At 42.3% G+C, this 24373-nt stretch overlaps 1 protein-coding gene across 2 annotated transcripts in view; it reads right to left on the bottom strand.

Annotated features, from left to right (window-relative positions):
• LOC132899350 (zinc finger protein 883-like) overlaps positions 1–24373 on the bottom strand; it is a 78758-nt gene that overhangs the window by 9026 nt on the left and 45359 nt on the right. Inside the window, exons 1-4 of one of the 2 annotated variants that reach the window (XM_060941142.1) lie at positions 12203–12300; positions 11023–11556; positions 9540–9621; positions 5–146 (exon numbers count right to left, since the gene is read on the bottom strand). The exons of the other annotated variant lie outside the window; for it this stretch is intronic. Coding sequence (XP_060797125.1) covers positions 5–146; positions 9540–9611 — 214 coding nt within the window. The 5' untranslated portion in view covers positions 9612–9621; positions 11023–11556; positions 12203–12300. Of the gene's footprint in view, positions 1–4; positions 147–9539; positions 9622–11022; positions 11557–12202; positions 12301–24373 lie in introns of those variants that run through there. 2 annotated transcript variants of the gene reach the window in all.

The raw sequence follows: 24373 nt of genomic DNA, 5'->3' as shown, positions 1-24373 counted from the left end.
TTACAGAGGTCTTCATCTCCAGATTTTTCCTCTTTTATAGGTTTCTTCAGGAACGTCACAATCTCTTTAGAGAGGGGGGTGAGGTGTTTCACATAGCATCTCTCCTCATCAGTGGCACAAGTTTCTGTATTCACATCTTCAGAATGCTAGTGATCAAAGAGCAAAATATTTTAGCTAACAAACAGAAACGATATATAATCTGCACATAGAATCTAGTTTTAAGCTCATACAACGATTAGGTTTGTGCTAAACACAACTTTCTACTCTGCAGGATACAGAGTAGAAAAGCCTGAAATAATAACTACAGACTCCAGTATCGGGATGGTCTCTTCTACTTTGGGGTTCCAACAAATTATGAGGCTGCTCAGTAGTCCCAGGCTGGGGAGCTTCAGTACTCATGTTGAGAACGATGGAGATACTTGGTGTGACTGGGAAGAAAAGCCTGCCGAATTGGAAACTTGAGCAGTGGCGTGTTAATGGACTGCTACTGTATTAGCAAGAACAAAAAAAAAAAAAAAAAGGTTGCTCATGTACTTGCCTTGTGGCTTATTTTCATACCATACCCACCTCCCCAACAGGGTTTTAGACTGATGATACTCCTTATCCATTACCTAGCAACCTAGTGTGAAGGTGCGTTTCTGATAGAGATTACAAAGTTGTTCTGCAAGTTTTTTCTGGATAAAGGCATCTCCAAAATGCTGGAAATGTAAATGCTGGGTTCACCAAGAATGAATGGATCATATTCAAGTCCTCAATCTTAAAGGCACCAATGGCGAGGCCGTCCATGCTCACAGATGGCTTTGTCAAGTCAGTTTATTTGTACAGCACTTTTAACAAAAGAGACATTGTCACAAAGCAGCTTTATGGAAAATTAAAGACTTGAAACATGAGCTGATTTGATCCCTAATCTATCCCCAATGAGCAAGGCTGTGCTGACTGTGGCAAGGAAAAACTCCCTCAGACATGAGGAAGAAACCTTGAGAGGAACTAGACTGAAAAGGGAACCCATCCTCATTTGGGTGATCATTTATATTTTGTTATTGCTAGATTATTGTTAACCGTGTCCTATATAGTCACAAAGTCTGTGTAACCAGGAAATTCATTATAGTTTTAACATGAAGTCAGTTTTGTTAAAGTTATAAACTGTTCATTGGTGGAAACTTGAGTGCAAAACTGTTCATGACAACTGCATTCCTCAAGTTAGCAAGTCAACCGCAGTCCTCAGACATAAAATCATTACTGTAAGTGTTCACCGCCATCTTCCAAGTGCGACTTTTGTTTGTCCATATGGGGCCATCCTCCACAGGAGTAACATAATGAGACTCCAGCCAGACGTAGGGCATCAGGATGGATCAGGCAGGTCTGAGGAGGTCCGAGGGCTTTTCTGATTCAGGTGAGAGGGACAGGAGAACCAGAAGGGCTGAAGCAAAAGCAGTTGCAGAGGTCAAGTATAGGCAGGGTGGTTTTAAAGATGGCTTCACAAGTGGTTTCAAAGATCTTCTGGCATACATCTCAGGAGAAGGTGAGGTAGAAAACAAGGCAAAACCAAAAAATGCTCCAGATATTGTTGAGCAATGGTCATACCACTTTGATGAACTCCTTAACTCAGTGGGCAGCTCCACACTTCAGGACGCTGTGCCAGAAATCTCCAGTGTTTTAGAGTCCATCTCTCTGACTCAAGGATAGCATGGTGGTAGGAAATGGATGTGATTTGGTCAGCAATTCTGAAAGCACTGGACAAGGTTAGGGTTGTGTGGTTCAGTATGCAAGACTAGAGGTAACAGCCCTGTTATGTATTTGCCTATGATGTCCTTTTGGCACTATAGATGACTTGCAACCACGTGATCAAAACGTGCTACATTATGAGCGTTTGCCTTGATGGTGGATATACAAAGCAACTAGGATGGCAGGCGCTGAAAGCGTGTCTGTAAACAATGCTGAATTTTCTCAGTATTACCACAATTTGAACAGTCAAGCGAAGATGGATGTGTGTGGTTTTGATCCATATTATTTAAAAAAAGTCAGGCTTTTCTGAAGATAAGACGCTTCTACCAACCATCGAGTACAAATACAGGTCATTTCGTCCCAACCCTTTTTCATACGCATGATCAGTCATTTTATATTTCAGGTATTTCCTTGTTTAAAAAAAAAAAAAGAAGGAATTCTCAATGGAATTTGACTAAAGCAAAACACATTTTTGTAGGAGACTTCCGGTGGTGCTGAAGCGAATGGCAGCCTAAAAACCCCGTTCCCAACCGGTTGGATATTTATCCTCTTTGAAGAACTTCAAGATATATAAAAAAAAAAGAAAAAACCCACACTTGTATTGAAATTTAGCATGGAGGAGGATAAACAAAAAACGACTAAATGTAAGCAAGGCTCAAGACGTGATAAAGGACAGTCCGTCGAAGAAACATACAGCGAGGAGGAAAACTATGAGAACAATGGCGACGCTAACGAGGAGGTAGTCAGCCCCATCATGCAGGCCATCTACAACGAGATTCGTGCACTCAGGTCGGATCTTAAAAGTGAAATGAGTGAATTCCAACTTTCCTTTCGCAACGACATGGAGTTGAAGGAGTTTAGAGGAGAAATCAACCAGAAACTCCAGGAAGCTACAGGTGAACTACAGGCTACTATAGCAAGAGTGGCGGAGGCCGAACAGCGCATATCTGACATTGAAGAATGGGACACGGCAGCGAAGGAAGCTCTCACCCAGGCACTAGAGAACCAGGAGGCTTTGCAGGCTAAGCTAACCGAGCTAGAAGCACGCTCACGCTGGAACAATCTCCATATATACGGAGTACCAGAGGAATCAGAGGGGTCCAATCTACCGGAGTTCGTAACGAAGCTAATAAAATCAGAAGTCGGCCCGCCGGTCGCGGACATGGACTTCGGAATACAGCGCTGCCACCAGGCACTTGGCCCAAAGCCTCCCAAAGATGCACCGCCTAGATCATTGGTGATTTGCTTCCTTGAGTTTAGAGTGAAAGAGCAGGTATTGCATACTGCGTGGAGAAAGAAAGATGTCTGCTATGAGGGAAAAAGGATTTATTTTGATCAAGATTACCCTCCCGAGATACAGAAGAAAAGAAAGGTCATATGTGGGGATATTGAGAGAGCTCAAAGCCAAAGGAATCCACTTCCAAACGCCACATCCAGCTAAGTTGAAGGTGTATCTTGACAGCAGCACCCAGGTCTACGAGAGTGCAGCAGAGGCGGATAAAGACCTAAAGAAGAGAGGATTCCCTATGGAAAACGTTAAGGTGCTACTCTCTGCAGCATTGAAGCATCGGAGATTGGCAACGTGGGAAAAGGCAGGCGCAGATCGCCGTGGACAGGTAGTGGACCATGGGCGGATAAGAGAGAGACTACGGAGTTTTCAACGTGCTCCACCGGGAGCATCTGTTGCTGGCAAGTGAAACGCCTGAGCGTAAACATTTCCACACTATCACGGGGTGAGTGACTGGAGCCATGTACATCTATAGAAGGTAAACCCAGTGACTGTTAATTGAAATACCAATGTGTGACCTGGGACCAACCCTCCAGCTTGGACCCTCTTCTTAAACACTGGGCTTCAAAAGAAAAGTGTTATTGACCCTCATGTAAAGTGGGTGACCAGATTTGTTTAAGTTGACTATATACTTAAGAGTTAAATACTATAGTTTTGTTTCTACTTAAATTTACCCAAATCAGAATTATATAGACCTACCTACGATAATAATGCTTGGGCTTTTGAGTTTTTGATTTGCCAACTTACTATGAAAGTTTAAGTAACTCCTTAAACTTATCTATGCTGAATTTTTATACCCATTTTATTTTCGTTTCCTAAAAGTGCCTATTCCTACCCATATACCTGAGAGGGTAATACTTGTGATTCTCATCTCTCTGTTAATTTACAAAGAGACTTAATATTATTATTTACAGAGCTTGATAAGTTGGAACTTTATACCGGTTATGGGGAAACTGGCTTGAAAAGAATGTCACTGATGCAGAGTATCTTTTTTGATACTGACGAGAGGCCCTCGATGGACGCGAGGATCTCCTCTCAACTGGAGGTTTTAGTTGAACTTCGGACTTGGAAGTCTTTGGTTTTTGTTCTTAAGTTTTGTTGTTCACTGTTCCTGTTTGGGATATCATGGGTAATGTTACACAGGTTGAAAAGAGTATATGCATCATCGGGAGTACAAGAGTCACACTAAATGTCAACGGGCTGCATAATCCGATTAAAAGGAGTAAAATTATAGCTAAAATGAAACAAGAAAAACTGCAGGTAGTTTTTTGGCAAGAGATTCATCTGTCTTCTTTAGAACATGAAAATTTTTAAAAACTTTGTTTCCAAAATACCTATTACTCATCTCACAAATCAGGCCGTAGAAGGGGAGTGGCTATGCTGATCCCTAATGCAGTAAATTTTGAATTTATTTCAGAAATGAAAGATAAGGAAGGGAGATGTTTTAGTAAAGGGCAAATTAGACAATGAAGTAACTTTACTTAATGTCTACGCCCCTCCAGGGAGCAAAATGTTTTTCAAGAAATTATTTGAATTGATAGTTTTTGAAACACGAGGGGGGCGGCACGGTGGTGTAGTGGTTAGCGCTGTCGCCTCACAGCAAGAAGGTCCTGGGTTCGAGCCCCGGGGCCGGCGAGGGCCTTTCTGTGCGGAGTTTGCATGTTCTCCCCGTGTCCGCGTGGGTTTCCTCCGGGTGCTCCGGTTTCCCCCACAGTCCAAAGACATGCAGGTTAGGTTAACTGGTGACTCTAAATTGACCGTAGGTGTGAATGTGAATGGTTGTCTGTGTCTATGTGTCAGCCCTGTGATGACCTGGCGACTTGTCCAGGGTGTACCCCGCCTTTCGCCCGTAGTCAGCTGGGATAGGCTCCAGCTTGCCTGCGACCCTGTAGAAGGATAAAGCGGCTAGAGATGATGAGATGAGACACAGGGAATCTAATTTTTGGTGGTGATCTTAATGTTCAACTTCAGCCTAAATTAGATACATCTAATCAGCGGCAAAAGAAAAGTCCAACTGCCATTTTAGTTCAGCGGATGCTTGCAGAGCCGGGTTTGATTGACGTGTGGAGAGAATCTCATCCAGGAGAAAAACAATTTCACCTATTATTCCCCATGCCACTCTGTATATTCACGAATTGATTACTTATTTACGTCTAAATCAGACTGGCACAGAGTCAGGGACTGTAAGATAGGGATCAGGGATGTATCTGACTACTCAGGGGTATACCTAACCCTGCAACTAACTAATCAATGGAAAAATACACTTTGGAGACTTAATACGAACATCTTAAATGACAAAGCAGTACAGAAACAGATTCAACAGAAATTTGAAACATATTTACAAAATAATGATAATGGAGAGATGTCTCCAAATATTTTATGGGACGCAGCGAAGGCGGTCATTCGAGGTAAAATTATTGCCCTCACAGCCTCTCGGAAAAAGGAAAAACAGAAGACTTATTGAACTACAAGAGGAAATGAAATCATTAGAAATTAGACACACTGAACAAAAAGATCCTCAGATACTAAATAGAATAAACAAAATATAAAATGGTATATATGATGAGGAAATTGAAAAACAACTCAAATTTACCAAACAAAAGGTATTATGAGACGGGGTCTAGGGCGATGAAACTACTTTCCTGGAGGAAAACAGGGAAAGAATACGATTTATAAGATTAGGAACCCCAAGACACAAAAGGTATGCAGTAAATCAGAGGATATCCAACATGCTTTTGAACTATATTATAAAAGACGTGTATACCCAACCGACCATGGCAGATATCACAACAATAGAGACCTTCCTAAGTTCACTAGACCTACCATCTATAGGAGGACAACAGAATAAAGAAATTATTGCTGAGATAACAGCAGAAGAACTGAATAAGGCCATCTCAAGATTGAAAGCAAATAAGGCTCCGGGCTCAGACAGATATCTGTCCAAATGGTATAAAACATTTAAGCTTCAAATTACACCTGTGCTGCTTAACTGTTTTAACCATACGTTGAGAACAGGGGAAGCTCCCCCCCCCATTCATGGAAGGAAGCAGTTATCTCCATCATCCCAAAAGAAGGAAAAGATAAAGAATGCAGCTCATACAGACCAATATCAGTCTTGAATGTAGACTATAAATTATTTGCTTCAATTCTATCTAAGAGACTGGAAACTATTGCTCCAGAGCTGGTAGATTTAGATCAAACAGGCTGTGTGTTAAATACACAGACACAGGATAATTTAAGGAGAACATTACAAGTGGTGAGTCATATTACATTAGAAAACATCAGTGCAATGTTGGTCAGCCTAGACGCCGAAAAGGCATTTGACTCGGTGGGATAGGAATATCTATACAGGGTACTTGCAAGATTTGGCTTCAAAGATAGCTTTACTAAATGTATTAGAGCATTATACTTCTCACCAACAGCCAGGATTAGAGTTAATGGACACCTGTCACAAACTATTTATTTAGAAAGAGGGACACGCCAGGGCTGTCCCGAGTCCTACCCTATTCGCATTATTTATTGAACCCTTGGCTCAAGCAATTAGAGAGGACTCCAAGATAAAGGGGATTACAATTAGAGGAGAAGAACATAAGACGTGCATGTTTGCTGATGATGTTCTGCTTTTTATCACGAGCCCAGACTCAAGCATCCCTAAACTGATGTCCCTGCTAAATAAATATAATTCATATTCTGGATATAAGCTAAATATTCAAAAAATGCAAACCCTCACATTTAATTATACTCCTCACCCAGATACAAAAGGGAAATACAATTTAATTTGGGCGAGTCCCATTTGAAAATATTTAGGAATAAACCTTACTAAAGATATGTCAAAACTTTTTGAAAACAACTACGGCCTCATTAATAAAGAGATCAAATCGGACATCTCTAGATGGACCCTCCTCCCACTAGATATGAGTAATAGAATAGAAATAATTAAAATGAATGTGTTGCCACGGCTTCTTTATCTCTTCCAGTCATTGCCTTTGGAGGTACCCCAAAAACAATTTGATGAGTGGAATGCCTGGATCTCAAGGTTCGTCTGGAACAGTCGAAGACCTAGGGTTCGGTTAAAGACACCGCAGCTGAAAAAAGAGAAGGGAGGAAGAGCTTTACCATGCTTACAGGATTATTATTACGCTGCGCAATTGAAACCCTTGGTACACTAGTGTGCTCCAAATTATGAATCCAAATGGAAATACTTGGAAATTAAGCAGATAAAAATTCCAATACAATCTATAATAGGAAATAAAAGCCAAACTGAAAAACATTATAAAAGCTTGAATCAATGGACTTTATTTACTCTTAAGCTATGGTTTAAGGTTTTGAGGAAGTTACAAATAGAGAAACAGGCTAGGGTCTTGAATTGGGTAGCATATGATCTAGAATTTGAACCTGCTAGATTGGACAGGGGCTTTAAACAGTGGGTTGGGAGAGATATCACTTCTTTTTGTTCCCTCACCCCAAACAGTAAATTTCAGAGCTATGAATTAATTTCAGATACATTTGGACTGGAAAAGCAGGACTTCCATATAGATATCTGCAAGTCAGAGACTATTATAATAAATTATGAATCAAAGAGGAGAGGGAATACAATCTGATTTCTATATTTCATGATGCATACCAAAAAAGAGACAATAAAAAGTTGGCCTCAAGAATATATGGAAGTATACAAGCCTCTAAAAAACACTCTACGATATCCATTAAACAAAAATGGGAGAGGGAGTCAGAAACACAAATATCAGAAGAGATCTGGATGGAAATGTGAGAGACACAAGCGACCACCGCAAACTCGAGATTGTTGAGAGAGTTCTGCTGGAAGAATGTAGTGAGATTTTTTATAACTCCTAAATTAACAGCACTGCAAACAGACACACAGAGCAGAGGCTTCTGTTGGAGACAATGTGGAACCTCTATGGCTAATCACTTCCATGTTTTTTGGGCCTGTCCGAAAATCCAGTCATACTGGAGGGAGGTGGCTACCAAGATAAATAAAAATAATAGGGGTGGATTTAGACTTCTCTTTTGTTACCTTATATCTAGGTAAAATACCAGAAACAGTTCTACAGAAGGATAAATACCTATTGAAGATATTTTTGGCAAGTAGTAGGAAAGCTATAACCAGAAAATGGTTGCAACTTGATCCTCCAACATTGGACCAGTGGTGCGGGATCATTAAAGAAGTTTACTGTATGGAGAGACTTACCTTTAAGACTTCAGTTGGAGAAATGTACAGAACGCTGGGAAAAATGGATTGTGTATGCACCTTGAAAAGTATGACATCATACCATGATGTACATGTAAAGTAATATTTTGTTTTTAACTGTAACACCCATGATGATCTCATGTTCTTTGTATAAGTAAATAAATAAATAAATAAAAAAGTAAAAAAAAAAAAACATTTTTGTAAAGCAAATGAGTCCCACAGTATGGATCATGTTAAATCTTTAGGCACCAAGCAATGCTCTCGCAGGGGCTTCATTCACGAATCCCAGGCCGAGGCACAGTCCTATTGACCCAAGACCATGCTCTTTCGATGAGGGAGGCTTAGAGGGAGGTGCCTGTAAAATTTGGCCTCGCTGTGAGCTCTGTTGGCAGAGTTATTAATTTTTAAAGCCGGCTGGATCATATTAAATCTTTAGGCATAGAGCAGCGCTCTTGCGGGGAATTTCATTCGCGAACACGAATACCTGAAATATAAAATAATTGATAGTGTGTATGAAAAAAGACTTGACAGACTGTCTTAACTATTGGACGAAATGGTCATTGGACGAAGTGTCCTGATCCCCTCATCTCCTCTCCGTACTAAGCCTCAGAGTTTCCTCTTTCCGAATCACGGACGGAATTCTAAAAAATCGGAACGTGCCATGGTCACGAGTACTGTTGTGACCACAACCATATACAGCACAAAAATATGGCATAGCTAAAAGAACACTTAAAGCAGTGGAAAAACAAAGAGTTGCGCACGCGTGACTATGTTTTGTATGGAATGTCACTTGACCCCGCATTTGTATATCCACCAACATGGCCAACATCCAGGTTTCTATTTTGCTCTGACGTCATTTGCAAGTCAAGGATACTAACCAGACCTCTGACACACTTTCAAATTTTTTCTCTGTGGAGTGTGAAGCTGCTGAGATGAAAATCAGCACTTCCAAGTCCAAAGCCATGGCTGTCTCCCTGAAAATAGTGGGATGTTCAGGTGATGGAAAAGACCTTACCTTTAATGAAGAAACCTTGGGTTCTTATTCACAATCGATGGAAAAAGTGTGTGTGTGTGTGTGTGTGTGAGAGAGATTGGGTCAGCAGCAGCATTACAGTTGCTGTATCAGACTGATGTGGTGAATCAGGAGCTTAGCTTGTTGTTCCATTTCGCAACAGAAAAGTTGACATTTGTAACTCAAAGCTCATCAGTCCTCTGATCTGAAAGTGCCGCGATTTGTTAAGACACAAGTGTGCTAAAATATACAGACATTCCTCTCTAAAGCTTTAAAAATAAAAAGAGACTGTTAAACATCTCCGTTACCTGTAAGTGCTGCGCAGCAGGAGTGTGTGAAGTTTCTCTCTCAGGGCACAGTCCAGCTTTTGCTGAGTCCATTAGAAAACATCTACAGGGGTGTGACAGTGGAGAATCTTTAATGTGGTGTAATCAAGTATCATTTGTCCACTGTAATTAAGCTTCCCTTCTGTCCATGTGGTTGTGTTTAATCGATGTAATTTAAAAAAAAAAAGTTACAGAAATATTAAACACACACAAAGTTCTAATGATGATCAGCTCAGTGCTTCAGCCTGGAGCATTATTTTGTGAAACTTAACTGTTCCAGGAGTGATCAGTCAATCTCAGATAATTAATGAAGTTTGTGATCAAAGCAGCAACTCAGACTTACAATCTTTTCTTATTCCTGTATTTATCAGCGTTATATAAAACAGTATGTCTCAGTTATCTGACTATTTCAGTCCATTTCAGAGCCACTGTCTGACTATTTGGTGGAAAGACAATATTCAAATGTTTAGAGGAAAAAACTAAGGAATACCTTTTGAGTGCTAAATTAGATGTTTAAGTTGGGATGCTCTGATCTGATATTCGGTATCGGTCCGATATTGACAAAAAACATGGGATTGGGGACTGGATTTTTTTTTTTTTATTTAATCTGATATGGGACACAGGACAATCTAGCCTGAAATGCTTGTAATTTGCTACAAGTTTTGTTTTTTTTTTAATAAAAAATAAGACTGACTTTGCTAGAAACCTTTAAAAAGCTCGATGCACTTCTCCCCAACAGCAACAAAGCAAAGTTCATAATCCAAAACTTGAGTTTATCATGCTGGATGAACAACCACTCTCCATGGTAGAAAATATGGGGTTCATGTGCTTCTTCGAACATTTGGAGCCATCCCTTATAAGCACAGTTTACAGTTATAGTCAATTATTGAGGAACTGTTTAGTGGAAATGCTATTTATTGGGGTATATTTAGGTTTACATTTTTTCATGTTACACTGGAATTATGGTTCATTTATTTTTACTCAGAGGCCCTGAGAGGCCCTAGTCCCAAGGAGCCTCTGATGATGATGTGGTCGGCATGAAGCTGGACTCTCTGGTGATGGTGGCAGAGAAGAGGACTATGGACAAACTACTGAACATCATGGACGATGCCAGTCACCCTCTGCACAACCAGAGGAGCCTGTTCAGTGACAGAATCCTCCTTCCCAAGTGCAGGACTAACAGACTTAAAAACTCCTTTGTCCCTCACACCATCAGACTGTACAACTCCTTCCTGGGGGGGGGGGGGGGGGGGGGGGTAACAGGAGTACAGAGGATGGGAAGGAGCAGTAGTCTAGCCTGACAAAAAGCAATACTGGACAATGTACAATATAATGTGCAACACCTCTCCTGCTGGACACCCCCCCAATATCTTATCTCTTTTTTATATTTGTATATGTAAATACTTATGAGAGTGTAGTGAAGATGCAAGGAGCAGACGTAAAGAAAGTTGGTGAATTCAAGTACCTGGGGTCAACTGTGCAGGAAAACGTGTGATAGTGAGAGTGTGTGTGCAGGCAGGGTGGAGCAGTTGGAGAAGGATTTCGGGAGTCATTTGTGATAGGAAAGTCCCAGCAAAAGTGAAAGGTCAGATGTATAAGACAGTAGTGAGACCAGCTGTGATATCTGGATTGGAGACCGTACCCTTAACGAAGAGACAGGTGGCGGAGTTGGAGGTGGCGGAGTTGAGGATGTTACGGTTTGCGATGGGAGGTTGGACAGGATAAGGAACGAGCACATCAGAGGGACGGCACATGTGGAGAGCTTGGGAATGAAGCTAAGAGAGATGAGACTGAGATGGTATGGGAACATCCTGAGAAGAGATGAAGAGCATGTTGGAAGGAGAATGTTGAGGATGGAGCTGCCAGGCAAACGAAAACGAGGAAGGCCAAAGAGGAGATACATGGATGTGGTGAGAGAGGGCATGAAAGTGGCAGGTGTGGTAGAGGAGGACGCGGAAGACAGGGAGCAATGGAGACGAAAGATCCGCTGTGGCGACCCCTAATCGGGAGCAGCCAAAAGAAGATATGTAAATACTTAATTTAATTTATCTAGAAGTTCTCCATTTTCTATTCTCTGTTTATTCTGTAATGATGCGCCTGGAATTTTAATTTCCCTGAGGGAACCCTCCCAAAGGCATCAATAAAGTTCTATCTAATCTAATAATAATAATAATAATAATAATAATAATGATGATGATGATGAAAAACTCCTTTAAACTGATACATTTTCAGATGTGGCAAATTATTAACCATATGGTTATTACTATTATACTACTTTAATACTATTCATGACTATTAAACTGCATATTCTCAATACATTTGAAATACTATGAGATTTTCCTTACATTATTTTGCCTTATTATTAGCATATTATTTTTATTGTCCTTAATATCATTTAACTGTCTTTCTGGCGGCGCTGGAAATTAAATTATACTCAGCAAATAAATCCTCAATAACAGTTAAGTGTATATAGTGCACTATATAGTTTGCATACTATTTAGCTTGACACTTAGTTAAGCTAAATAGTGCACTATATATAGTGTGCATCAGTGATTATTTCATACCCTATATAGTGCACTTACACAAACATTATACATCATTCTGGGACTGAGGCACTAACACTTAACCAAGTTAGTGAAACTGACCTGAGTCTTTCCAGCAGAATGGAGTTAAAACTCCTCACAGCCACACGACAGCGAACTCTTCTCCTCAACCTGATTAACTCCAACTGGGGCTGGAAAACGAACTCAACCACAAACCTTCACTGTCCAATCAGGAAACCCGCAGCTCGTCTTCTTCTCTGTCTCCCACTGCTTGGCGGACTGGTCGCGCGCGCACTGCCCCCTCCTGGACGGCGGTGGAGCCTCATCTCATCTCATCTCATTATCTCTAGCCGCTTTATCCTTCTACAGGGTCGCAGGCAAGCTGGAGCCTATCCCACGAAAGGCGGGGTACACCCTGGACAAGTCGCCAGGTCATCACAGGGCTGACACATAGACACAGACAACCATTCACACTCACATTCACACCTACGGTCAATTTAGAGTCACCAGTTAACCTAACCTGCATGTCTTTGGACTGTGGGGGAAACCGGAGCACCCGGAGGAAACCCACGCGGACACGGGGAGAACATGCAAACTCCACACAGAAAGGCCCTCGCCGGACCCGGGGTTCGAACCCAGGACCTTCTTGCTGTGAGGCGACAGCGCTAACCACTACACCACCGTGCCGCCCGGCGGTGGAGCCAAGGTAAACATATTTAAAGTTAATAGCAGTGGTAGTGATGTCTCAGCAGTGAGATACAGTGGTGCTTGAAAGTTTGTGAACCCTTTAGAATTTTCTACATTTCTGCATAAATATGACCTAAAACATAATCAGATTTTCACACAAGTCCTAAAAGTAGATAAAGAGAACCCAGTTAAACAAATACTTGGTCATTTATTTATTTATTTATTGTTGAGGAAAATGATCCAATATTGCATATCTATCTGTGAGTGGCAAAAGTATGTGAAACTTTGCTTTCAGTATCTGATATGACCCCCTTGTGCAGCAATAACTGCAATTAAACGTTTGCAGTAACTGTTGATCAGTCCTGCACACCGGCTTGGAGGAATTTTAGCCCATTCCTCCGTACAGAACAGCTTCAACTCTGGGATGTTGGTGGGTTTCCTCACATGAACTGCTCGCTTCAGGTCCTTCCACAACATTTCCATTGGATTAAGGTCAGGACTTTGACTTGGCCATTCCAAAACATTAAGTTTATTCTTCTTTAACCATTCTTTGGTAGAACGACTTGTGTGCTTAGGGTCGTTGTCTTGCTGCATGACCCACCTTCTCTTGAGATTCAGTTCATGGACAGATGTCCTGATATTTTCCTTTAGTATTCGCTGGTATAATTCAGAATTCATTGTTTCATCAATGATGGCAAGCCGTCCTGGCCCAGATGCAGCAAAACAGGCCCAAACCATGATACTACCACCACCATGTTTCACAGATGGGATAAGGTTCTTATGCTAGAATGCAGTGTTTTCCTTTCTCCAAACATAACGCTTCTCATTTAAACCAAAAAGTTCTATTTTGGTCTCATCCGTCCACAAAACATTTTCCCAATAGCCTTCTGGCTGGTCCACATGATCTTTAGCAAACTGCAGACGAGCAGCAATGTTCTTTTTGGAGAGCAGTGGCTTTCTCCTTGCAACCCTGCCATGCACACCATTGTTGTTCAGTGTTCTCCTGATGGTGGACTCATGAACATTAACATTAGCCAATGTGAGAGAGGCCTTCAGTTGCTTAGAAGTTACCCTGGGGTCCTTTGTGACCTCACCCACTATTACACACCTTGCTCTTGGAGTGATCTTTGTTGGTTGGTCACTCCTGGGGAGGGTAACAATGGTCTTGAATTTCCTCCATTTGTACACAATCTGTCTGACTGTGGATTGGTGGAGTCCAAACTCTTTAGAGATGGTTTTGTAACCTTTTCCAGCCTGATGAGCATCAACAATGCTTTTTCTGAGGTCCTCAGAAATCTCCTTTGTTCGTCCCATGATACACTTCCACAAACATGTGTTGTAAAGATCAGACTTTGATAGATCCCTGTTCTTTAAATGAAACAGGGTGCCAACTCACACCTGACTGTCTTCCCATTGATTGAAAACACCTGACTAATTTCACCTTCAAATTAACGGCTAATCCTAGAGGTTCACATACTTTTGCAACTCACAGATATGTAATATTGGATAATTTCCCTCAATAAATAAATGGCCAAGTATAATATTTTTGTCTCATTTGTTTAACTGGGTTATCTTTATCTACTTTTAGGACTTGTATGAAAATCTGATGATGTTTGTCATATTTATGCAGAAATATAGAAAATTCTAAAGGGTTCACAAACTTTCAAGCACCACTGTAAACATCATTTCTGATGGGGTTACATGATGTTAAATATGTTAAAGGAGACATTGGCATTAACATTTAAGTAATACATTTTGAACATATCTGACCAATTTATGTAAAATTAGTTGGAAAAAAAAACCCAACCTTTTAGTCAATCCACTACTGGGTTCATACAATCTAACTTTTAGGTGGGGAAAAAAGGGCAAAAATACACAAAGTTCACCGAACTGCTGAAATTGAGACCTGGTCAAGACAGCACTGCTATTTTATAATCTTCACATGTACCATCAGCCTATAGTTTATGTTACATGCCTCATCAAAAAATTCCCGTGCAGGGATTGCCCAAGGATGGCTCACGTGACATAAAATAGTTCCACCATTTATTAAGCAATGTATCTCGTGGCGTCAAAAAAAATGGATATGGTGTGAGTAAGTAATGGTCTATCCTGGAAATACCATGAACTGACGTCACAATTTCAAGCTATATAGCTGACTCAAGTCATAGCTGTGGCTCTGCAAGCATTTGTGTGTGTAGAGCTGCGTATCATGATCATGCCTAGTGAGGCAGACGATAGCATGGTACATTGCAAGTGCGCAGATCGAAGGTCACGCCGACGTAAACAACAAACGTGGCTGCCTCGAGTGAGTTTATGCCGAGATTCAATCTTAACATTCAATCTTAACACTTTTAGTTTGGAATATTTTGATGAAGGATATAAATTAAATATACCATGCGCTAAGAGGCACCGGTAAATGTGGTTTCTCTTCGGTGACTGGCATAGTACAATGCCAGTCACCTCAGAGAATCCATAATTTCAACCAGAGCCTCTCAGTGCATGGTATATTTGATTATTAGAACTTGCTTAGTTCAGCATTTAGCAAGAAAACAGCCACAGCAACTCATGCATCAGTAGTGTACAAGACCACTACGGCTTATGATACAACAGATGTGTAACTGAACCCAACTGTCACAGATCATGTTCAAATTCACATCCCATTATTTCTGTTGAATTGTACAGGAAGTGTTTATCACAGTGAGGTGGTTTACATCATATGAAATGGCACTTCTTGATCTTTCCAACAATGCCAGTTACTTGTCCATGCAACAAAGTGTTAGTGAGAAGAATAATTTTGAATTTTCATCAAATATGATCATAGTTGCAAACAGCATATAGCTCTGCATTCATCTGCACACCCTTTACTCTTGGTTTGAATTACTCATGAACTCATAATTTCAGGGATATGAAACATATCACAAGAAACAGTGGAAGGAATATTATCTTTACTAATTTCTTCAACCATTTTCATGCTCCTGTTTCTCGGTTGAATAAGTCACAAAGTCTCTTGCTTCACAACACATATCAAAATAAACAGCACAATTTACATTCCTGATGATACTAGTTGTTTCTCTGTGCAATAAAGTGTTGTCAAGTAATCCAATTTTTAATTCACAGCAAATAAAACGACATTTATTCAAGATTGAACTGATTGTCAATACGTCCATATACAAGTATACAGTGCACTGAAATAGTCAAGTCAAGTTTATTTGTATAGCGCTTTTAACAATAAACATTGTCGCAAAGCGGCTTTACAGAATTTTAACGACTTAAAACATGAGCTAATTTTATCCCTAATCTATCCCCAATGAGCAAGCCTGTGGCGACGGTGGCAAGGAAAAACTCCCTCAGACGACATGAAGAAACCTTGAGAGGAACCAGACTCAAAAGGGAACCCATCCTCATTTGGGCAACAACAGACAGCCTGACTATAATATTAACAGTTTTAACATGAGGACAGTTTTGTTGATGTTATAGCTCTTCATTGATGGAAACTTGAGTGCAAAACTATTCATGATAACTGCAGTCCTAAAGTTAGCAAGACAACTGTAGTCCTCAGCCATAAAAGCATTAGGGGAGAGCGGGGTAAGATGAGCCACTTTTTACATTTTTCATCATAACTACATGTTAAAGCCATTTTTGCTTCCAGTCTACACACCATACCAAATTTCAAAGTGTACTGTTACTATCTGAGCAAAACATAATTGATAAGCTCTTATGGTTAGAGTGATATTACCTCTTGAAAAAAAAATGTCAAGTGGCTCAACTTACCCCATGCACGGGGTAAGATGAGCCACTGTGTGGGGTAAATTGAGCCAACACAAAACATGTTAGGTTAACAAAGTAAACAACTTTTATTATTAGAAATGCAATCAGTGAATCAAGTCAAGTCAATCAAGTGGGGGATAGGGCCGTTGCATAGAGAAGGGGGGATGAAGAGAGAGGTGATAGAACGAGATGGGATAGGGAGGGATAGATAGATGGATAGAGAGAGAGATATGCGTAGATAGATAGAAAGAGGGATGGTTAGAGAGGGAATGAGAGATATACTATATTATAGAAATTACTAAAACAGTAGAACAGTGCCAAAAAATCTTATTTCTTTCAGTAGGTTAAAACATTGCTAAAACATGCAGCAATCATTCCATCAATCATTTCATCATTATTCAATGTTCCAAGCGTTCAAATTGCAAGGGAACACCATTTGCCTCTCCCTCCGTGCTGTCCCACCAACAGTAAAGGGGCGGGGCAATTTTTTCACAATATCCTGTCTTGACAGGACAGCCTCATCTTTCTCTTTGAAGACAAAGGATGGCTTTCTTGCAGAGCCATGGCATGACCGGCTTCTTTTGAGAAATCTTGCCTCTATTTCGAAGACATCCAATTTGATTATCTGGCCAATGAAGAAATGCACTTTCTTCTTCCCCGTGAATTTTGCCACAACATAATCCCCCACATCTAACAACTGGTCTTCCTCATCTGATGTCATATATATATGTTGTTGTCATATATGACCAGTAAATGTGAAAACTTAAGTGTCATCCATATTGGGTAAGCTCAGCCACCAATGGGGTAAGTTGAGCCAGTGGCTCAACTTGCCCCACATCTAATGGCTCGTCTTACCCCATGGCCACCATTTTGTAGAAAAATGCTAATAAAGGGGATTAGGCTAATCAAAATTATTTTTATTAGCATTCATATCATAGCTTAGAAAGCCACTAACTTAACCCTAATGTGTCTAAATATTATTCTACTTTTGTCTTCTCTAAATCATCTTCACTGTGGACAAACATGGAATTGACTTAGAAAGCACAAAAACACATTTTTATAAATATCCCCCTCACCTAGTTTGACATGTGGTGCTCCTCTCCACAAGTGTAAGTAAATGGTCCCGCCCCCCTTTGAATGTGGTCACATGGTCACATTTGTTTACTGTTTCTTAGAAACAGGGGGTGGCTCATCTTACCCCGCTCTCCCCTACTGTAAGAGTCCAAATACTGTTTCCCTCAGACTCCCCATCTACAGGGTCACAGACAAGCTGAAGCCTATCCCAGCTGACTATGGGCGAGAGGCGGGGTACACCCTGGACAAGTCGCCAGGTCATTGCAGGGCTGATACACAGAGACAAACAACCATTCACACTCATGTTCACACCTAGGGTCAATTTAGAGCCACCAATTAACCTAACCTGCATGTCTTTGGACTGTGGGGGAAACCAGAGCACCCGGAGGAAACCCACGCAGACACGGGGTGAACATGCAAACTCCGCACAGAAAGGCCCTCGTCAGCCGCTGGGCTCAAACCCAGGACCTTCTTGCTGTGAGGCAACAGTGCTAACCACTACACCACCGTGCCGCCCTTTATTAAAGTCAGGAGTCAATATACCTATGAACTTTATGCTGAGGATTGAGATTATTCAGGTAGCAACTAATGGTACTGTAATTATGTAGTTTAAATTAGTTCAGGTGCAAAGCATCCAGCAACAACCTTATTTAAATCATGATTTGTAGCGTTTCATTGGAAAAGGCAACTGGAAACATGGATTGCATCCAAATACTCATACTGTACTATCTTACTATATAGGACACCCCCATCAAATCACCTACTGTTAATAATAGCGATATTTTAAAAATAAAAATCACTCAATACCCCCAAATAACTATATTTTAATGTAGATGAGATGCATTGATTGGATATTGGGTGTTAAACATGTGAACACTGATACAGTGTCTTGCAAAAGTATTTATCCCCCTTGGTGTTTGTCCTGTTTTGTCGCATTACAAGCTGGAATTAAAATGGATTTTGGGGGTTAGCGCCATTTGATTTACACAACATGCCTACAACTTTAAAGGTGAAAATTGTTGTTTTATTGTGACACAAAGAATAATTAAAATGAAAAAAAAAAAACAGAAATCTGGAGTGTGCATAGGTATTCACCCCCCAAAGTCAATACTTTGTAGAGCTATCTTTTGCTGTAATTGCAGCTGCAAGTCTCTTGAGGTATGTCTCTATTAGCTTAGCACATCTAGACACTGGGATTTTTGCCCATTCCTCAAGGCAAAACTGCTCCAACTCCTTCAAATTAGATGGGTTGCGTTGGTGTACAGCAATCTTCAAGTTATGCCACAGATTCTCAATTGGATTGAGGTCTGGGCTTTGATTAGACCATTCCAAGACATTTAAATGTTTCCCTTTAAACCACTACAGTGTAGCTTTAGCAGTATGTTTAGGTCATTGTCCTGCTGGAACATGAACCCTCGTCCCAGTCTCAAACCTCTGGCTGACTCAAACAGGTTTTCTTCCAAAACTGCCCTGTATTTAGTGTCATCCATCTTTCCTTCAGTCCTGATCAGCTTTCCTGTCCCTGCAGATGAAAAATATCCCCACAGCATGATGTTGCCACCACCATGCTTCACTGTAGGAATGGTGTTCTCAGGGTGTTGGGTTTGTGCCACACATGGCATTTCCCATGATGGCCAAAATTTTAGTCTCATTTGACCAGAGAATCTTCTTCCATGTGTTTGGAGAGTCTGCCACATGCTATTGGGCAAACTCCAAACGTGTTCTCTTAAACAATTACTTTTTCCTGGCCACTGTTCCATAAAGCCCCACTCTGTGGAGCGTACGGCTTAAAGTGGTCCTATGGACAGATACTCCTATCTCCATTGTGGATCTTTGCACCTCCTTCAGTGTTATCTTTGGTGTCTTTGTTGCATCTCTGATTAATGTCTTCCTTGCCCGGTCTGTGAGTTTTGGTGGGCAGCCTTCTCTTGTCAGGTTTGTAGTGGTGCCATATTCTTTCAAGATGACAAGATGGCGGCGCTTGTATTGCAGAGCGAGGCTCTGCGTCTCTTCAGATTCTGCAAATTAGTAGTTTTTCCTCATACTCTGTTCGGGTCTGGTCAAGGTGACAAGATGGCGGCACTCGTATTGCAGAGCGAGGCTCAGCGTCTCTTCAGATTCTGCAAATTAGTAGTTTTTCTCATACTCTGTTCGGGTCTGTTCGTACAGAACAGCATCTCCCTAACATCGTACACCCGACAAGAGCTTCTGGACATCAGATTTCAACCATCGGACAGTTTTATCAGCAATCTTCATCTCTTCCCTGAGCTACGGAGATCACCGGACACTCCGGGGACTACCAAGCCGACCGGAAGTACTCATAGGCGGCGCAGGGACCATAAACAAAGGCAGGGAAGACGCAGAGGGGTGAGAGCTAAGCTAAAGCTAACACCACATCGACTGTCCTTACCCAGCATTTTCCTTGCAAACGTGCGGTCCCTGGCAAACAAAATGGACAAACTACGACTTCGGATTACAAGCAATAAACGGATTATGGACTGTAATGTCATGATATTCACGGAAACGTGGCTACACAACGAGATACCCGACAATGCTATCCAGCTAGTCGGGCGGCACACTCTCCGAGCAGATAGATCAGCTGACGGCTCCGGTAAGACAAGAGGCGGTGGATTGTGTATTTATGTCAACAAGGCTTGGTGCACAGACTGTCATTGTTGAAAGCCACTGCTCAGCGAACCTAGAGTTTCTCTTGGTTAAATGTAGACCTTTTTATTTGCCGAGAGAGTTTACATCTTCTATCATTACAGCTGCATATATACCCCCAGATGCCGATGGCAGACAAGCAATGTCTGAACTCCACACAGCCATCAGTAAACAACAAACTGCACACCCGGAGGCTGCATTCATCGTAGCTGGCGATTTCAACCACACCAATCTAAAGACTGTACTTCCCAAATTTAATCAACATGTCTCATGCCACACCAGAGACAACAAAACCTTGGATCATGTGTATACCAACATACCTGGAGCCTACAAGGTTACCCCCCTTCCCCACCTCGGACAGTCTGACCATCTCTCTTTGTTCCTCACCCCCACCTATTCACCACTCATCAAACATGTGAAACCAACTGTGAAGACCATTAAGGTATGGCCAGCGGGGGTAGATTCGGTACTCCAGGACAGGTTTAACGACACAGATTGGAGTATGTTTGCCTCCCAGGCTACCTGTGGCTCCCAGATAGACATTGACTCTTAGGTGGTGTTTACATTAGACCGTATCCGTATCATTGTCATTGCGGATGCACTGTCCGTACACATTAAAATGCCGGGAAACGACTCCACAGGTGGAACAGTTTGAATCCGCCAGGGCCCACGTATTCAACCCAGTATGTATCTGATCCGGTGCTGTGTAAACATTGAGGAACGAGGATACGCAGTGCTGAGCTCTAGCTGACGTCGTCATTGGACAACGTCACTGTGACATCCACCTTCCTGATTCGCTGGCGTTGGTCATGCTACGTTGGTCATGTGACGCGACTGCTGAAAAACCTTCTCCTCTTTAGTCCCAATGACACGGCATCCCTGATTTCTATAAAGAACTTCAAATTTTGATTCTTATGCTCTCTCACACTCTCTCGTTCACTTGCTCTCTCTTTCTCTCTCCTCTCTCTCACACTCTTGCTCACTCTCTCTCTCTCAATCTCTCACACACTTTATGTGCTTGCAAGTGGTGAGTGACTTGCGCATGCCCGATATGCACTGGGATCATGTGACGTGCCGTCTAATTAGTCATGTGATTAGCGTATCCGTGTATTGGCGTTGCTGTGTGCACGGGGAATGGTTTTGTTGCGGGCACAGAAATTTGTGTGTGTACGCGAATCGTTTTAAAAACGTTAATCTGATGATCCGCTGATTCGAAATAATGTAAACAGGGCCTTACACTCACGCAGTAGTGGAGCATATCAACACCACTATAGAGTGCTCCGAGATGATGCTAAAAATAGTAACCATGCGGTCGGCGCGGCCATCTTGGAAGTCACTCACTCCAGAGTGCGCATAGAGTACACATCATAGAGTAAACATTCACCGATTCGTTTCCGCATTAGAGGGCTTAGAAGCTTTGATTTTTTAAGAATTTAGACATCTGAAGTGATGGAGCACTACTGTGAAAGTTTGGATAAGCAGGCACGGGAGCGTTATGCTGAGAAGGTACGTTTCATTGGGAATGTAGATCCATACACTGTTAGTGAGAAGGAATGGAAAGCTGACCCCAGCTTGTTGCCGCATAATTATCAATTATTTTAGTCAGTGAATAAAATGTAGGCCTAGTATGTAACTTGTACTAACAGCATGTGTACATAAACATTACTAGGCCTAGATCTTAAATGCCATTTGATGCAACAATGCACTGCAGTAGACATAAGCTACCTAATGTGACAAATATATCCATTAATCATTGCTGAAAGTACATAGAAAAGATAATAGTTTGTATCACATTTATTTTAGTAACTATGAAATTCAAGACAATTTAACCTACCTGTCACAAAGTGATCAGAACAAATCCAGATACAGTCTAGTTGTCCTAAATTTGATCGGTTAATGGCAGCCAGCCACTGTCGTCTCCTCCGCTCGCTTTTCTCCTGTGCTGCAATTCCCTGGTTTGTCACGACTTTAGGGAGTCTGTGGAAGCTTTTGCCACCCTTTTCCTCCCGGCTACTACAGCCAACAATGACACACGTATTCGGCATTTTGCTTCGCTGAGCAACAACGATGCACTGACACAGCGACGTTTGACTTCCAATATGGCCGCCGCCGGGTTCGCGTTGATCTCGAAGCACTCTATTGACAGTGTTACCACAGAAAAACAGATCACCACATACCCCAATCAGAAGCCTTGGATGAACAGGGAAGTGCGGCTCCTGCTGAAAGCACATAACGCGTTCAGATCAGGAGATGCACTCGCCTACAGTACATCCAGAGCAGAACTGAAGAGGGGCATCAAGAAGGCACCAAGCACGAACACAAGCTCAAGGTGGAGGAACACTTTGCGAACAACGACCCCCGGCGCATGTGGGAGGGCATCCAGGCCATCACAGATTACAAGAACAGCAACACTTCATCAGCCACTGTAGATGTGTCCTTCCTAAACGAGCTCAATGATTTCTATGCCCGTTTCGATAAGGACAACAAAGAAAAGGCCATAAAGATCACACCCTCTGTTAACCCTCAGCTACTCATTCTTTCACACACAGACGTCCAAAACGCACTGAGTCGCATCAACGCACGCAAGGCTGCGGGCCCTGATGGTATTCCAGGACGTGTGCTCAGAGCTTGTGCTGAGCAGCTTTCAGGAGTATTCACGGACATCTTCAACCTGTCCCTGGCCCAAGCAGTAGTACCGGCGTGCTTTAAATCAACATCCATTGTGCCAGTGCTGAAACACTCCTCCCCAAAGTGCCTAAATGACTACCGCCCAGTGGCACTTACTCCTATAGTGATGAAGTGCTTCGAACGACTGGTCCTGGCACACCTCAAAGACTGTCTGGCCCCCACACTCGACCCACACCAATACGCCTACCGCAGTAACAGGAGTACAGAGGATGCAGTCTCCACAGCGCTGCACTGTGTACTCTCACACCTGGACAATAAAAACACTTACGCAAGAATGCTGTTTGTGGATTTCAGCTCAGCATTCAACACTGTCATCCCCGCCAAGCTAATTACAAAACTCACAGACCTTGGAATCAGCACCTCCCTCTGCAACTGGATCATGGACTTTCTGACCAACAGACCACAGCATGTTAGGTCAGACCACATCACATCCTCCACCCTCACACTCAGCACAGGAACTCCGCAAGGATGTGTGATGAGCCCCTTCATCTACTCCCTCTTCACCCACGACTGCAGACCTATGTATGGATCCAACTCCATCATAAAGTTTGCAGATGACATCACAGTGATTGGACTAATCAGGAACAACGACGAGTCAGCGTACAGGTCAGAGGTTAAACACCTTGCTGCTTGGTGTGCGAACAACAGCCTGCTCCTTAACACCAGTAAAACAAAAGAAATCATTGTGGACTTCAGGAAGGAGAAGGGAGGCACCCACACCCCCCTCCACATCAATGGCATGGAGGTGGAACGTGTCTCCAGCTTCAAATTCCTGGGGATCCACATCTCAGAGAACCTGACCTGGTCTACCAACACCTCCCACCTCATCAAGAAGGCCCATCAGCATCTCTTCTTCCTAAGAACACTGAAGAGAAACCACCTGTCTGCTGTCATCCTGGGCAACTTCTACCGCTGCGCAGTAGAGAGTATCCTGACATATGGCCCTTTTCCACTACCCTTTTTCAGCTCGCTTCAGCCCGACACGGCTCGCGTTTCGACTACCCCAGAGCAGCACAACTCAGCTCGCTTCAGCCTTACTCAGCACCCAAAACTTGCACGGTTTTGGAGTGGGGCTGAAGCGAGCCAAACCGAGCCGAGTGGGGCTAGGGGCGTGAGGAGACACTCCCCTGTGCACTGATTGGTGAGGAGGAGTGTCCTCACATGCCCACACACGCCCCGCGAGCACGCTGGGATCTGTAAACACCGCAAACCCGGAAGAAGAAGAATTACGAATTATGAGAATTATGAAGCCTTATGCGCCTCGCCTCATCTATACGCTCTTGCCAGTATCTGTTGGCGTTGTCGGTGACAACAAGCCACAGCACCAAGACCAGCAACACTAACGACTCCATGTTTATTGTTTACTATCCGGGTTGTGAGACTACCGCTTAA

Source organism: Neoarius graeffei, chromosome 15, assembly GCF_027579695.1.
Source record: "Neoarius graeffei isolate fNeoGra1 chromosome 15, fNeoGra1.pri, whole genome shotgun sequence".
Taxonomy (NCBI): domain Eukaryota; kingdom Metazoa; phylum Chordata; class Actinopteri; order Siluriformes; family Ariidae; genus Neoarius; species Neoarius graeffei.
Note: the sequence above shows the minus strand (reverse complement) of the source record. Positions and strands in the feature narration are given on the sequence as shown.